Source organism: Gadus chalcogrammus, chromosome 16, assembly GCF_026213295.1.
Source record: "Gadus chalcogrammus isolate NIFS_2021 chromosome 16, NIFS_Gcha_1.0, whole genome shotgun sequence".
NCBI classification, from domain to species: domain Eukaryota; kingdom Metazoa; phylum Chordata; class Actinopteri; order Gadiformes; family Gadidae; genus Gadus; species Gadus chalcogrammus.
Window position 1 is genome coordinate 4,310,071 of NC_079427.1, and position 14,651 is coordinate 4,324,721.

Genomic DNA, 14,651 nt, shown 5'->3' on the forward strand with positions numbered 1-14,651 from the left:
AAACCTGCACACAAAACGAGAATATAGGATAGGAGAGTGTTGTTTGGCTGCTATTATGTAGGCCAACATTCGTACTATTTATACTCAATAGTTGAAATTAAATGTGAAAACAGAATCTGAGTGTAAACATGGCAGTACAAGCGGTAAACATATTCACTGTTTATGTTTTAATTTGCACTCATTTGTGTGATAAATGTATGAACGAGGGACAGCATGGTGTGAACAGCTGTCTAAGAGGAGAGTAGGCTGTTGACGTTGCGGTGAAACTGGGGCAACTCAAACCTCAATGCCTTGCCCCAACAGCTCCATTAGCACCAATGGTTAAAAAAAAACGTTTACACCCTCTTTCTCTCGTCAGAACATAACTGACCATAAATAAAGTGAGATGCTCGCCTGGTGGCCAGGTGTGGTATGGCTTTTACTCCGATTTAAAGCAAGATGGAGGCCTAAAGCTTCAACTAATTTATGTATAAAACATCATTCAGTATTGACTGTTGGATGTTTTCGTTTATAATTAAGTTGAATAATTGTGATTACCTGCCAAAAATCAGACTCAATCATTGTCATCCATTGAAAAACCGGATGTTTTTCCTGGTTTGGTCGTCAAAACCCCAGTGGAATGTTTCTCAGTCCCTGATGAAATGATACAACAACATATCAACCTTTACCTTGACCAACACTATAACTCTGATCAAATCAGAGCTTAATCAACAACCCCTTCAGGGGGAGAGAGAGAGAGAGAGAGAGAGAGAGAGAGAGAGAGAGAGAGAGAGAGAGAGAGAGAGAGAGAGAGAGAGAGAGAGAGAGAGAGAGAGAGAGAGAGAGAGAGAGAGAGAGAGAGAGAGAGAGAGAGAGAGAGAGTGAGAGTCAGGGAGAGAGAGAGAGTGAGAGAGCGAGAGAGAGAGATTGATCAAGACACTAAATGGCCTATTGTTCATGCTAATTTCCTCTTTGAGTGCACGTAGACCGGTATCAGCGGTTGTGGCGTGGCCATCTTCCGTGGCCTTATAAAGCAGCTCAACCAGTAGGATCACATGCCAAAGTCAGCATACCTTCTGGGGTGTAAAAGCTCCTTCCTCCCACATCCCTTCTTAATTTGGACGCCAGACACCAGAGACTCAAGAGGCAGTTCGTCTCTCTCCGGTCCGTACGCCGCCGACATGGCTTACAGTGGCTACACGGCCTACAGTGGCTACACCAAGCCGCCCCAGTCCTACGTAGGGACGTACTACGACGAGAAGCAGGCGCAGGCGGAGTCGCAGGCCTACCAGGACTCTGTGTACGAGGAGAAGGAGAGGGTCGCTAAGAAGGACCGGAAGGACGCAATCTGCTGCGAGGTGATCGCCCTCGTCATCGGCTTCATCGGCCTGATCGGCGTGGCGGCGGTCACCGGGCTGCCCATGTGGAAGGTGACGGCCTTCATCGAGGAGAACATCATCGTCATGGAGACGCGGTGGGAGGGCCTCTGGATGAACTGCTACCGGCAGGCGAACATCCGCATGCAGTGCAAGGTGTACGACTCCCTGCTGTTCCTCCCGCCCGACCTCCAGGCGGCCCGGGGCCTCATGTGCAGCGCCGTGGCGCTCAGCGTCTTCGCCCTGGTCGTGTCCGCCGTGGGGATGAAGTGCACCAAGGTGGTGGACCACCGCGCCCGGACCAAGCACATCGTGCTGGTGTCCGGCGGCTGCCTGTTCCTCCTGGCGTGCGTCACCACGCTCATCCCCGTGTCGTGGACGGGCCACGTGATCATCCGGGACTTCTACAACCCCCTGCTGATCGACGCCCAGCGGCGGGAGCTGGGCGAGGCGCTGTACATCGGCTGGGTGACGGGCGCGCTGCTCTTCGTGGCGGGCGTCATCCTCCTGTGCCGCCACGTCCCCCGCACCCAGGAGGAGGAGGAACGGGCCGTGGCCGTGGCCAACGGCAACCTCTACCAGCCGGGATACGCGTACCAGCAGCCGTACACGTACCAGCCCGCCTACAGCTACGCCCCGGCCTATACCCCCGGCCCCGGGCCCGGCCCGGCGTCCGTCATCTACACGCCCAACCGGTTCCAGTAGTGCAACAACCTCAGCACGGAATAGACTTCAATGTGGACCACGAGGTGGTTTTTAAACAAGAGTTTAAGACTGATTGGCCGCCCGGATGGCGGTGGACAGACTCGTCTTTTTTAAATTCAGTTTATTCTTTAAAAGAGCATTTTAACGGTTGGAGGGTCGACGAGATCAAGTGAGAGCCAGCTGTGCTGCCGTCGTTTTAGAATCGTTTTGTTTGACTCCTCGTTTGAATCGACTTTAATATCGCAACGAGTTAATCATTAGTGTTTCGTTTAAAGAGTAACGCGACACTAGTTTAGAATTGTTGGTTTGCTACACCCTTCAGGTTGAAACCAAATCTGATGGTTAACTGTTAGAAATATATGATTTGGGGCTTTTGAATAATTCCCTTTAGTGATTGGTAGTTGGTGGTAGTGTCAGCTGTTTGGGATAAAGTATAAATGTTTACTGAAATCATATTAAATCAAAGTAGAAGTCCTCTATCTCGTGGATGTCTTTCAGAAAATACCAAATATCACTGTGGCCTTTCGTTTTGAGGCAACAGTGTAGTTACTCTTTAAAATGAGGAAACATCTCGATATATTTACAAAGCTGAACATACAGTTGAATATTGCTTTATAAGTGGATCTGCACTTTAAGAAACAAATATATATATATTGTCCATTTTTACACATGTGTTTTTACAATAAATGTTTAATTATTATTTTTTTGTCCATTTTCTTTCTGTGTTTTAAACAATGACACATTTGAACAGAACAGGAATAACGAGTTCATAGTGAGGTCATAAGAAAAGGTCCAGTAGTTTGTCTGGAAGCAAGAAGAAGAACACAGGTCATGTGACATCTTCTTTGTGTTGATGCTTGGTATGTGAGGCTGACATTGTTGTGTTCCCTACCGTGTCTCCAGTTCACATATCCCTAACCTGTGAAACCGGCTTGGGTGCTCCGTTACACCCACTAAACAAATGGCTCTGACCGCGTCCCGAGGCTAGCACTGAAAACTACTCAAGCTTAGTTTTGTATAGCTGAAAAACTTTCAGTCATATCTGTTTTTAGCCTGCTTGATTTGAGTAAATGTTTTTAGTAAACAAAAAAAACAGAACACATATTAATCCTTTGATTATGCTCTTTTTAACGCAATGTGCTTCTGAAGCGATGCACATATAAAATAACCGAAACAAAAGTGTATATATTCCCAACAGCCTCTTCCCGTGCTGTCCTTGATATTGTTTGGTTTTTCGTGTTCTCCACATGAATTATTCACAATGTACACCTTTAACATGAGGTTTGTTCAAGGTTGGGGTCCAGACCTCCCCCAGGTAGAAGATGAGACAGGCCTGTAAACCGAGACCTCTGATCAAGCAAAACAGTAGCCTCCTCCCATTCTTAGGTACACACATATAAACACACTAAACACACTTAGACGCATCTACACACACGCACGCATCTACACCTTAACACACACGCACACATATCTACCCATAAAGGGACGCACACATTTACACAGTGAGACGGATACTCACAGACTCACACACATGCACGTGCGCACAAAGACACACACACATAAATCCTGCATCATGTACACACACGCACATCTACCCATAAGGTCACCATTAACGTACACACATGCACAGCCACACGCACATCTATGCAAAAGCACTTACATTTACATAGACAGACACACACACACACACACACACACACACACACACACACACACACACACACACACACACACACACACACACACACACACATCTAAACACACATTGTCTAGAGGGGATTCGGTCGCCTAGCAACAGGTCTCAGTTTGCACCCCTCCCAGTTACTGTGTTACTCCTGTGGGAAGAGGCGGTGCTGGTGCACAGGTACACTCTTCTCTCAGGTAAGACTCTTCCGAGCAAACACGCACAATCCTCTGGCTCCCATCGGACACACACACCTGCTACCTCCCACGCTCCACGGGAGGACGGGGAACGAACCGGAAGCCAATAGGACCCAACAGGTCCATCAAGACCCTTCGGGACCCCGATAGGAACCTCCGGGAGCATCCAAGACCCGGCCACGACCACCCCCACGGGAACATGGCCAACTCGGCTCTGGAGATCCTGGGCATGCTTCTGACCCTGATCGGGCTGATCGGGGCGGCGGCCACCACCGGCATGCCCATGTGGCGCGTGACGGCCTTCATCGGCGAGAACATCATCGTGTTCGAGACGCGCTACGAGGGCCTGTGGATGAACTGCTTCCGGCAGGCGGACATCCGCATGCAGTGCAAGGTGTACGACTCCCTGTTGGCCCTGTCCGCAGACCTGCAGGCGGCCCGGGGCCTCATGTGCGCCTCCCTGGCCCTCGGGGCCTTGGGGCTCCTCATCGGACTGGTGGGCATGCAGTGCACCTCCTGCATCCAGAACAACGACCGCGCTAAGCGCATGATCCTGGTCATCGCCGGCGTGATGGCCATCTTGGCGGGCTTCTGCGTCATCATCCCCGTGTCGTGGACGGGTCACGTGATCATCCGGGACTTCTACAACCCCCTGCTGATCGACGCCCAGCGGCGGGAGCTGGGCGAGGCGCTGTACATCGGCTGGGTGTCCTCCGTGTTCCTCATCGCCGGCGGCTGCTTCTTCGCCTGCTGCAACCTGCAGTCCGAGGAGAAGCCCCGCGATAGGTACGTGTACGGACAACAGACGCCCCCGTACATGAGCTACACCCCCCAGTACCAGCCCCAGTCGATCATGATGGCCCCCCCGCAGCCCAGATCCCAGCCCATGATGTCAAGACACCCCTCCACCAACTACAGCTACCAATACAGGTACCCCTCCTCCATTCGGAGCGCCCAGCATCTGCTCTGAGCTCCCTCCCCCCTCCAGCCATCACCCACCTGAACCCCCAGCCGTACCCCAACCCACAACCACCCACGCACGCTTGGACTGGCAGGGAAGGATGTAGTTGAAGGATTGTGGTTGGTTAGAGGACAAGGCGAGGAACTCTTTTTATAGCCGTCTTTGTTCAGCAGCTCTGTTTACTCGTGGTAAAGCACATTTCAACATCTCAAGCAAGGAGAGATGAACTGAAAACTATTCTCTTGCATTTCATCATTGATTCAATCGAATGGTATTTGTCCATTCCTCAGTTATTAGTTTTGTATTTTATTTTTGTGTTGTAAATATGTGCATTGGTCAAAAATAGTAGACTTAGTTCTTAGATAAAAAATTGTAATGGAACTAGAATATAATAAAAACAACATAGCCTTAAGTCAATAATAACCATGTATGTAACTATGCTATGTAACCAATTTAAGTTTGATAATAAAATGTATAGATTAATAATTATTGTGGACATTCTTTTTTTTTAATTCAGATCCTGCCTTTCTAGGGTTAGGGTTAGGGTTATTACGGTAATTAGCAGCTTGGCCTACATCCACCTGTTCACCTGAAACCTCATTGGTATGAATGTAAAAACAGGTGACGTGTTTTTGACGTAAGATAGCATCTCTACTCCAATGAGGAGCCACCCATCGAAAAGAACAAAAATAGGACAAAAATAACAAAACCAAGTCAATATTAATTTACTTATTTAGCATTATCAAACGTCCTTTCGATGTTATAATATGTTAATAAAACATGTGAGATCATATATTATTGATTCAGATAATCATTGTCATAAAAGAAAAGATGAGCCGCATGTGGCCTACATCCCGCTGGTCGCCTCAACCATCATCGGTATGTAAACACGGGACAGGTTATTTGCACCTTGAATGACGTAGTCCTTAAAGATCGCGTTTAATCTTCGGTGATTTACAATGAAGATGTTTGGCCATTTTCATGGCCATTCCCGAAAGTTATTTATTGGTAGTCCTATTGCTATCTTTATTATCTTGTTTGTAAACAGAACGGATAGAGACTTGCATTTTAAGAGCGTTCATAATACTAACCGGATATTGAAGTATGTCTGAAAGCTGGGTCACGGGATCAAAATTTGCAAGTCACTTTGAATGATTGAATGATTTCAGTGCGCGCCGATTTCCAACCCGGAATGTTGTGTCGATTGGATACATACGCCCCTTGTTTCTGGGAAACCAATGAACCTTTGTGTCATGCAGTAGCACCTATAAAACTCATAACAACTCTTAAGTCTTCCCTAAAGTAAGAGAGACTTAAGAGCTATTATTTGAACGTCATTTTTTATGATTGCCGCAGAATTCGTCCGGTATTAGTGAGTGAAATGTGCTGTGAGATAATCTGTTTTGAGGGCCTTCGCCTGCCTATGAACCAGACAATTTACATTTAAGTGTGCTCCCATCTTATTTCGGACCAATCAGAAAATCTTATCCCTAATTGCTTTTTGACATGATGCCAGTCAATCACATATCAGTGGGTGCGTAGGCAACACTATCCTCCTCAATGGCGGAGAAACGTAGTGAGCGTTTAGAGGGCTTCTAAGTTTCAAAATCGTCCTCTCCCTCTTACATAACTTACATACAGCAGATTTAACAAAATTATGTGAATGTATGACACACAAGACTGGGTCTTTGAGGTTTGTTCCTGCACAGAGTGGCCTAATCTTTCAAAATTATGCCCTAATATTCCAACACTGGCTTTTTTATGGCAGATTATGCACTTGATCCTGTAATTTTGATGTTGTGTCGTCCGACGAGTAATATGGAAAGTTATGAAGAACTATAATTATTCGACATGATAAAAAGGATACTAAAAGAAATATAAGAAGTTTACAAGGTAAATCAATATAATGGTGGGGAATTGAACTGTTCTGCCCCCTTGTGGAGCAGATTTATGCTAAACCTTCGGGTCAGTCAACTCTACAAACTAAAGTGCCTAATAGGGTATTGAAATAAATAAAAAAGCATATCTCAGAGATATTTTGTGTGAGTGTGTATGTTTTAATGCGTGTGTGTGTGTGCGTGTTTTATGCGTGTGTGTATTTGTGTGTGCGTGTGTCTGTGTGTGTGTGTGTGTGTGTGTTTTATGCATGTGTGTTCGTATGTGTGTGTGTGTTTTTGTGCATGTGTGTTTGTGCACGTGTTTGTGTGTGTGTATTTGTGTGTGCGTGTGTCTGTGTGTGTGTTTTATGCATGCGTGTGTGTGTGTGTGTGTGTGTGTGTGTGTGTATGTGTGTGTGTGTGTGTGTGTTTTACGCGTGTGTGTGTGTGTGTGTGTTTTATGCATGTGTTTTGTGTGTGTGTGTGTGTGTGTGTGTGTGTGTGTGTGTGTGTGTGTGTGTGTGTGTGTGTGTGTGTGTGTGTGTGTGTGTGTGTGTGTGTGTGTGTGTGTGTGTGTGTGTCCACTGCTCTGTGAAAGAGTAAACAGACAGTCAACAGGTATAGGCCAGTGCTTCCTCATCTCTCTAACCCAACCAGGTGAAGCCAGAGAGCTCTCCCATAATAAACAGCACACAGAGCCCACCCACCACCAGCTCTCACCCACACCGCTGACAAACCAGCTCAGACCAGCTCAAAGCCTAGGACAAGCTCAGAGGTGAGGAACAGCTGAGAGACCCGCCTGGACCAATCCAGACCAACTCAAAGCCCTGACCAGACCAGACCAGAGACAAGACTCACCAGACCAGAGACCAGACCAGGGACAAGACCAACCCAGACCAGATCAGGGACAAGACCCACCAAGACCTGACCAGACCAGACCAGACCAGAGACCAGACCAGGGACAAGACCCACCAAGACCAGACCAGACCAGACCAGACCAGACCAGACCAGACCAGGGACAAGACCCACCAAGACCAGACCAGACCGGTTGCAGGCTCCAAACCGGCTCACAAAAGACTCCCTGGTCCAGCCAGCTCTCCCGGACTATGTCTCCTTAGAGTTTGACCAGTGTTGTCCTACTGGGGAACTTAGCGAGGGGGAAGACGACACCCTCCTACCGCCTGGAGGAACCCCCTCCGGCCGCCTCAGCAGCAGCGAGATGGTCCAGGGCATCCAGGAGATCGCAGCCATGCTGGTGGGTCTGGTGGGCCTGATCGGCGTGGCGGCCACCACCGGCATGCCCATGTGGAAGGTGACGGCCTTCATCGGCGAGAACATCATCGTCATGGAGACGCGGTGGGAGGGCCTCTGGATGAACTGCTACCGGCAGGCCAGCATCCGCATGCAGTGCAAGGTGTACGACTCCCTGCTGTTCCTCCCCGCCGACCTCCAGGCGGCCCGGGGCCTGGTGTGCTGCTCCCTGGCGCTCTCGGGCCTGGGCTTGCTGGTGGCGCTGGCCGGGATGCGCTGCATCTCCTGCGTCCAGGGCAACGAGCGCGCCAAGGTGGTCATCCTGATGGCGGCCGGGGGCATGCAGCTGGTGGCGTGCGTGTGCATCCTCATCCCCGTGTCGTGGACGGGTCACGTGATCATCCGGGACTTCTACAACCCCCTGCTGATCGACGCCCAGCGGCGGGAGCTAGGCGAGGCGCTGTACATCGGCTGGGTGACCGGCGCGTTCCTCTTCGCCTCGGGGTGCCTGTTCGCCTGCCGCCGCCTGCCCGAGGACAAGGGGGCGTACCACCAGGGCGTCCGCTACCCCCAGATGAGGTACGACCCCGTGTCCAGCGGCGTCTCCAGCCTGGCGACAGGCCCGCTGCCCCCGTCGGTGGCGGGCCACGGCCTGACCGTGCAACCGGCGCCGTATCAGGACAACAGAATGGCGGTGCCGTTCCATAACAACGGTCAGTTTTACCCGGGGGAGAGCGGCCGCCAGCCCATGTTCCCGCCGGCGTCCATGGCCCACAGCTCCGGCGGCCACTACCTGGGCAGCGTGCCGACCCGGGAGACGTCCGTGTACGCGAGTCACCCGAGCACGTCGTTGTACACACTGCAGCCCATGCCGCCCATGCCGCCCATGCTGGCCCACCACCCCTCCATGTCCAGCAGCCACAGCCAGTACACCGTCAAACCCTCGATGCCCGGACACCAGCCACACTCCATGTCCACTTACACGGGGTCCCCCAGCTTCCACCCTGTCCCACAGAACCCCCTTTTCTTCCGCTACCACGAGTCCGGGGTGGATCCGGGGTCCCACAGCGGTACAAGCAGAGGTGGCGTTTACATATGAAGAGGGGGGGGGGTTCTGGTTGAGTTCCACGGTGAAGGCCGTTTAATATCGCACTGAACATTTTAAAGAAAATGTATTTTAATGAAAGAAAATGTACTTTTAGTGGACAACTTAATGGCAAATGTGCTGTAACACGTGTTTATGTTATATATGTATATAAACGTAGACTTAATCGGTGGTTCCACTGCGGTTGTCCTTTGTTTAGTAAATATAATAGGAGACGGGTGTGAACTGGTTTTCCAACTGTTTTCAGTATAAACAAAGATGGCACTATGGGTGGGATGACTGAGGGCAGAACCAAAACAATGAGCCCGTATGAAACCAATAGAACAACTTTATTTTGTATCCTTCTATTCGTCTTGGGTTTAGATGGGATTTGATGAAGCAGGGCATCATTATTTAACAATTGTAAATCTAAATGTACATAGATACCTCATTAATTTAGACACTGACTTTTAAAAGCACTAACCAGCATTCAATATGGTTTAAAAAAAATAAATTGTATCTCAGTCCATTCTATTCAAGTAGGCTAGTTTATGTTATTTGTAGTCATAATAAATCTAGTTGACTGACTGCATTGTTTTCGATGTTTACTCAAACATACTCGGGTCATGCTTCATCTGTTGACTGTGTACGTTACGCCATTATTCGCCACTAGATGGCCCTAGATAACAATACACGTGCTTCTGTTGAGTTGATGGGACTCATTTAGTGAGATACCCTTTAATAGTAGGCTGTTGTATTAGTCGAGGCGTTATATCCAACAACAATATTTAGATCAATGGCTGTAATCAACGGCAACGCTATCGTCAATTTCAACTGTCAACCATAGGCAGCTCATCAAATGTAATGATCCTCATAAATATGTTATCAATTAATAGCCTTGCCCTTGTTATAATGCAGATAAATTAATTGTTTGTAGCATAGGCGATCGTATTGCTAGGCCTATATCACAGGGAGAGATAGGCCTACACAAAGAGAGGCGCTCAGAAGCAGACAGAATGAGTTTAAATAGTTATGCTCATGTTCACATGTTATCAATATGAATATTATTGCCATGACGCATGCTTTGCCCAAAGTAGCCTAATAAATGAGTTAGAGGAGGATCCGTCCTTTTCACAAGTAGGTTAAGGTAACATAAACGGGTATTTTCTCTCTGTATCGGGACGTGCCAGATACAACAGTTTGAGGCAGTTAATCTCCCGGTTTGAAGATTACATCTGCGGGTCCATCGGGACGGGAGCAGCAGAGATTTAATCATTCCTCGGTGTACCGAGTCAAAGACGTTGTCGAGGTCGAATGTTGCCAGATTTAAAGTTAATCTTTAGGACGTATCCATGTTTGCGGATCAGCAGCTTGGATCTGCCCTCGATTGACTGCACGGGATGCGATGCGCACGGTGCGCAACCGTTGCGCGCACGTTGGGGGCCCTTCTCCCGCCGTCGTCCACGCGGGAAGTTTGCGCGCGTTGAGAGAGTAACCGCGGGGACACGGGAATGACGGTCGGGAATGATGGGCGCTGAGCTCGGTTCGCACGATATGGATTTTCGAAATATGGAAACGCCGGAGTTTTGCTTGAGTTGAAAACTATTCCAGCGGATTGATTTTATTATCTATTTTATTTTATTCTCCTGATCACAATGTGTGAGGAACGGTGTGGCTTGGACGGCGTTATGTTACGTTCTCCCATGGATACCAGCAGGATACTGGAGATGAACGACTCAGAATGAATTAAGACGGAAACAGAAGAATATCCATGTTAAAGTGGAGGCCGGAGCGAGTACCATGGAGAAAAGGAAGGGAGTTTTGTTTTCGCTGCTTTGTTTGGCTGCAGAGTTCTGGCTCAGTTCGCAGCAGGTCCTGAGAATCGGTGAGTTGCTTGGAGGTGTGTGTGTGTGTGTGTGTGTGTGTGTGTGTGTGTGTGTGTGTGTGTGTGTGTGTGTGTGTGTGTGTGTGTGTGTGTGTGTGTGTGTGTGTGTGTGTGTGCGCGTGCGTGCGTGCGTGTGTGTGTGTGGTGTGTCTGTGTGTGTGTGTGTGTGTGTGTCTGTGTGTGTGTGTATTTTGTGAATGTGTGTGTGTCTGTGTGTCTGTGTATTTTGTGAGTGTGTGTGTGTGTGTGTGTGGTGTGTGTGTGTGTGTGTGTGTGTGTGTGTGTGTGTGTGTGTGTGTGTGTGTGTGTGTGTATTATGTGAGTGTGTGGTGTGTGTGTGTGTGTCTGTGTTGTCAGTGCTTGTTTTTAAGATACACACGTCCCTTCGATAAGCAGGTGGTGTATCCTAAACACAGAGAATCCACGGTACCCTGGTATGTATTCCTGTACTGATTTGCTTCAGGTGGCACCGCCAGCATCCCAGTGCGTGAGATCAGGAAGAACAGAGGACCTCTGCTTCAAAACGAATCCACTTTCACCTCTTTCAGTGTCAACTTGTCTCACACTTGTCTCACACTTTAGTTCCCCCGGGTGGATATCAACGAGTTTTAGTTGTAGATCTAAAACAAGTTAATGCCAAGCGGTTGACAGGAACTCCACTGTGCTATTAATAATAGTTGCACTTGCACGTCTATTCCACAGTCTGTTTGATGTTACATGTGAGGCCTAAACCAAAGTGCACCGGTGTGCAGAATGTGAGTTTTATGTTATAACTCTTTCCCTCTTCAGTAGCCCACCCAAGCCCCTACAACCCTTCATCCTCCCCCCCCCCACCCCCCCCATCTAACAGTTGTAGTGATCAGATGTGCAGAGCTTCATATTGTTAAGCTAGGCAGATCATCTGGCCACCTAATCTTTGTCATTTTCTCCACAACCTCCTGAACTCGTAATCTGGCCCATATGGCCGCGTTCGGTTCCAATTAACGCGTCGGGAGCTCAGGCCTCCCCACGTTCCTCCTGGCTCCCTCCTAACCCCGGCCGTTCTCCTTCTGGTGATAACGGTCGGTCCTCCTCTCAGCCCCCAGGCCTTCCACTACTGTAACCCTAATCTCCTGGTGGCAGAAAGTCTCTTCCCGGAAATGGAAATGAGTCTGAAAAAAAAGTCTGGTTGTAAAGGTCAGATGAGGGAAGTCGAAAGATGTGGGCCTTCAAACTCTTCATTCTGGTGGTGGGGTCTACAGCTTATGTTCATCTGCTCACATCAACCATTGTCCTTTTATTAATATTCATCAAAAGTGTCTAAGACTTAGTATGAATGTTATTAATGCATGTTGTTAATGAGCAGGTAGATTAAACAGTGCCTTTCGGATGAGAGTCGACCACTAGTCTCAACGCCCGACCAACCAGAGCTAACCCAAAGGGATAGCTCCTCAAGCACCCAGTTGACCTTTAAACAATGCCTTAACCAGGGCTTTGTAACAGGGAGTTCAACAGGGCATCAGACAGGTCTTAAAACAGGGACAGGGGTGTACTGGGAAAGAGATTCAGCCTTGGATTTATCCACTGGGATCGGCCCAAGGGACAGGGGAGAGATCTCTATGAGACGCAGTTACCTATGGGGGTGGGGGGGAGGGGGAGGTTATATATGAAAGTCATTTACGTTTAGGGCCTGTGCCCCTATAGGCCTGCCTCATTTTCCCCCAAAATGATCAGACCCTCCTTTAATTTGTGCGGGCTTGTGCGGTGTATGTGTTGGGTATTTATGCCAGTTTTTGTGAATGTTTTTGTCTTGGCAGTCCTGTATTTGAGGTTGTGTGTGTTTGAGAGAGAGAGAGAGTTTGTGGTTTTCCTTTAATTTATGACATTTTCTTGTCCATGGCTTTCGTCGACCACCCCAGTGCTGCGCGCTGGTTTTGCGTTCATCTAGAATGCTAACATACATTGACCAACTTTGTTGGGGTTTGCTTGGATGCCCACTCCCAGACCACGGACGCAGAACGCTCTCATGCGCATCCCAAGTGGCAAGCGCACGTAGAGGGCCGGTGAAGAGACAAACAGGGCCTGTAAAAACAGAGGCCAACCGGGATTTGTCCCGTTATGCTTGATTGCTAGTACCATAGACAGGGCCTTAAACAGGGCTTTAAACAAGGCTTTATAACAGGGTGTTAAACAGGGCTTTAAACGGGGCCTTTAACCAGGGCTTTTAAACAGAGCTTTTAAACAGGGCTTTTAAACAGAGCTTTTAAACAGGGCTATAAACAGGGCTTTAAACAGGGCTATAAACAGGGCTTTAAACAAGGCTGTAAAGCAGGGCTTTAAACATGGCTTCAAAACAGGGATTTAAACATGGCCCCAAAACAGGGCTTTAAACATGGCGTTAAACAAGGCTTCATATCAGGGCTTTAAACATGGCTTTAAAACATGTCTTTAAACAAGGCTTTTAAACAGGGCTATGAACAAGGTTTTAAACAGGGCTTTTAAACAGGGCTTTGAACAAGTCTTTAAAACAGGGCTTTAAAACAGGGCTTTTAACAGGGCTTTAAACAGGGCTTTAAGCAGGGTTTTGACAGAGCTTTTAACAGGTATTAAATAGGGATTTTTAAGCACATCTTTAAATATGGCCCCAAACAAAGTGGCCTTAACACTGGTTTAACCAGGCCTTTAAATAAGACTTTAAACAGGGCTTTTACCAGGGCTTTTGAACAGGGTCGTATCATGTTAACTTTTTACTGGGGTTTAAACAAGGCTCTGGTTGCAGCTTGTACCAACAGAGAGACCTCAGTGCTCACATCAAACAGTGTTCTGGATCCCCTTTCCACAGCCAGCCGTGTGTGTGTGTGTGTGTGTGTGTGTGTGTGTGTGTGTGTGTGTGTGTGTTTTTGTGTGCGTGTGCGTGTGCGTGCGTGTGTGCGTGATGGTTTGGGTGTGTGATTGCGGCCTTGTGCGGTGTATGTGTTGGGTATTTATGCCAGTTTTTGTGAATGTTTTTGTCTTGGCAGTCCTTTATTTGAGGTTGCGTGTGTGTTTGTGTGTGTTTGAGAGAGAGGGAGTTTGTGGTTTTGTGTTTATATGCAGTGGAGTGTTAATGTGTGTGTGAGTGTGTGTGTGGGTGTGTGTGTGCGTGTGTTTGTGTGTGACTGTGCGCACAAGCGGATTTGTATGGGAGAGTGTGTGGTTTTGTGTGAATATGCGGCAGAATGTGTTAATGTGTGTGGTTGTGTGTGTGTGTGTGTGTGTGTGTGTGTGTGTGTGTGTGTGTGTGTGTGTGTGTGTGTGTGTGTGTGTGTGTGTGTGTGTGTGTGTGTGTGCGTGTGTTGTGTGTGTGTGTGTAAGTGTGTGTGTAAGTGTGTGTGTTTAGGGCTAGAGAAAGTCCCAACACTATCTCATTGTGCTCTTAAGGTCTCTCTCTCTGCAGTGATGGCTGAAGCCATCGTACACATACACAACCACCAGAGCTCCAAACACTTTATGTCTAACTCATACCTGTCTTCCTGCGTTTATGCTGAGCCTTAGATTGTCTCAAGGTTCTATTTATATTCTCTTTTAACTGTAAAGATATAAATCATTCATCATGCTTATTTGTCTCATACATTCAAAACTTAAAATTTACAGCTTATTTGTCCAATTTATTTTTTATTTAGCTTTAATTTAA

General features: G+C 48.0%; 4 protein-coding genes across 4 annotated transcripts in view; all 4 read left to right on the forward strand.

The window, feature by feature from the left end:
• Window positions 1–1,029: 1,029 nt before the first annotated feature.
• Window positions 1,030–3,063, forward strand: cldn8.2 (claudin 8.2). Its single transcript, XM_056610561.1, has one exon. It carries the CDS (start codon window positions 1,035–1,037, stop codon window positions 2,058–2,060), a length of 1,026 nt encoding a protein of 341 aa, XP_056466536.1. The 5' UTR covers window positions 1,030–1,034; the 3' UTR covers window positions 2,061–3,063.
• Window positions 3,064–3,937: 874 nt separating this feature from the next.
• On the forward strand, window positions 3,938–5,439 carry cldn8.1 (claudin 8.1). Its single transcript, XM_056610564.1, has one exon. The coding sequence runs from the start codon at window positions 4,141–4,143 to the stop codon at window positions 4,909–4,911; it is 771 nt and encodes a 256-aa protein (XP_056466539.1). The 5' UTR covers window positions 3,938–4,140; the 3' UTR covers window positions 4,912–5,439.
• Window positions 5,440–7,541: 2,102 nt separating this feature from the next.
• LOC130405476 (claudin-9-like) lies at window positions 7,542–9,955 on the forward strand. Its single transcript, XM_056610560.1, has one exon. The coding sequence runs from the start codon at window positions 7,999–8,001 to the stop codon at window positions 9,127–9,129; it is 1,131 nt and encodes a 376-aa protein (XP_056466535.1). The 5' UTR covers window positions 7,542–7,998; the 3' UTR covers window positions 9,130–9,955.
• Window positions 9,956–10,259: 304 nt separating this feature from the next.
• LOC130405470 (glutamate receptor ionotropic, kainate 1-like) overlaps window positions 10,260–14,651 on the forward strand; it is a 29,217-nt gene continuing 24,825 nt past the window's right edge. The window contains exon 1 of the mRNA XM_056610552.1: window positions 10,260–10,999. Coding sequence (XP_056466527.1) covers window positions 10,915–10,999 — 85 coding nt within the window. The 5' untranslated portion in view covers window positions 10,260–10,914. The remainder of the gene's footprint in view (window positions 11,000–14,651) is intronic.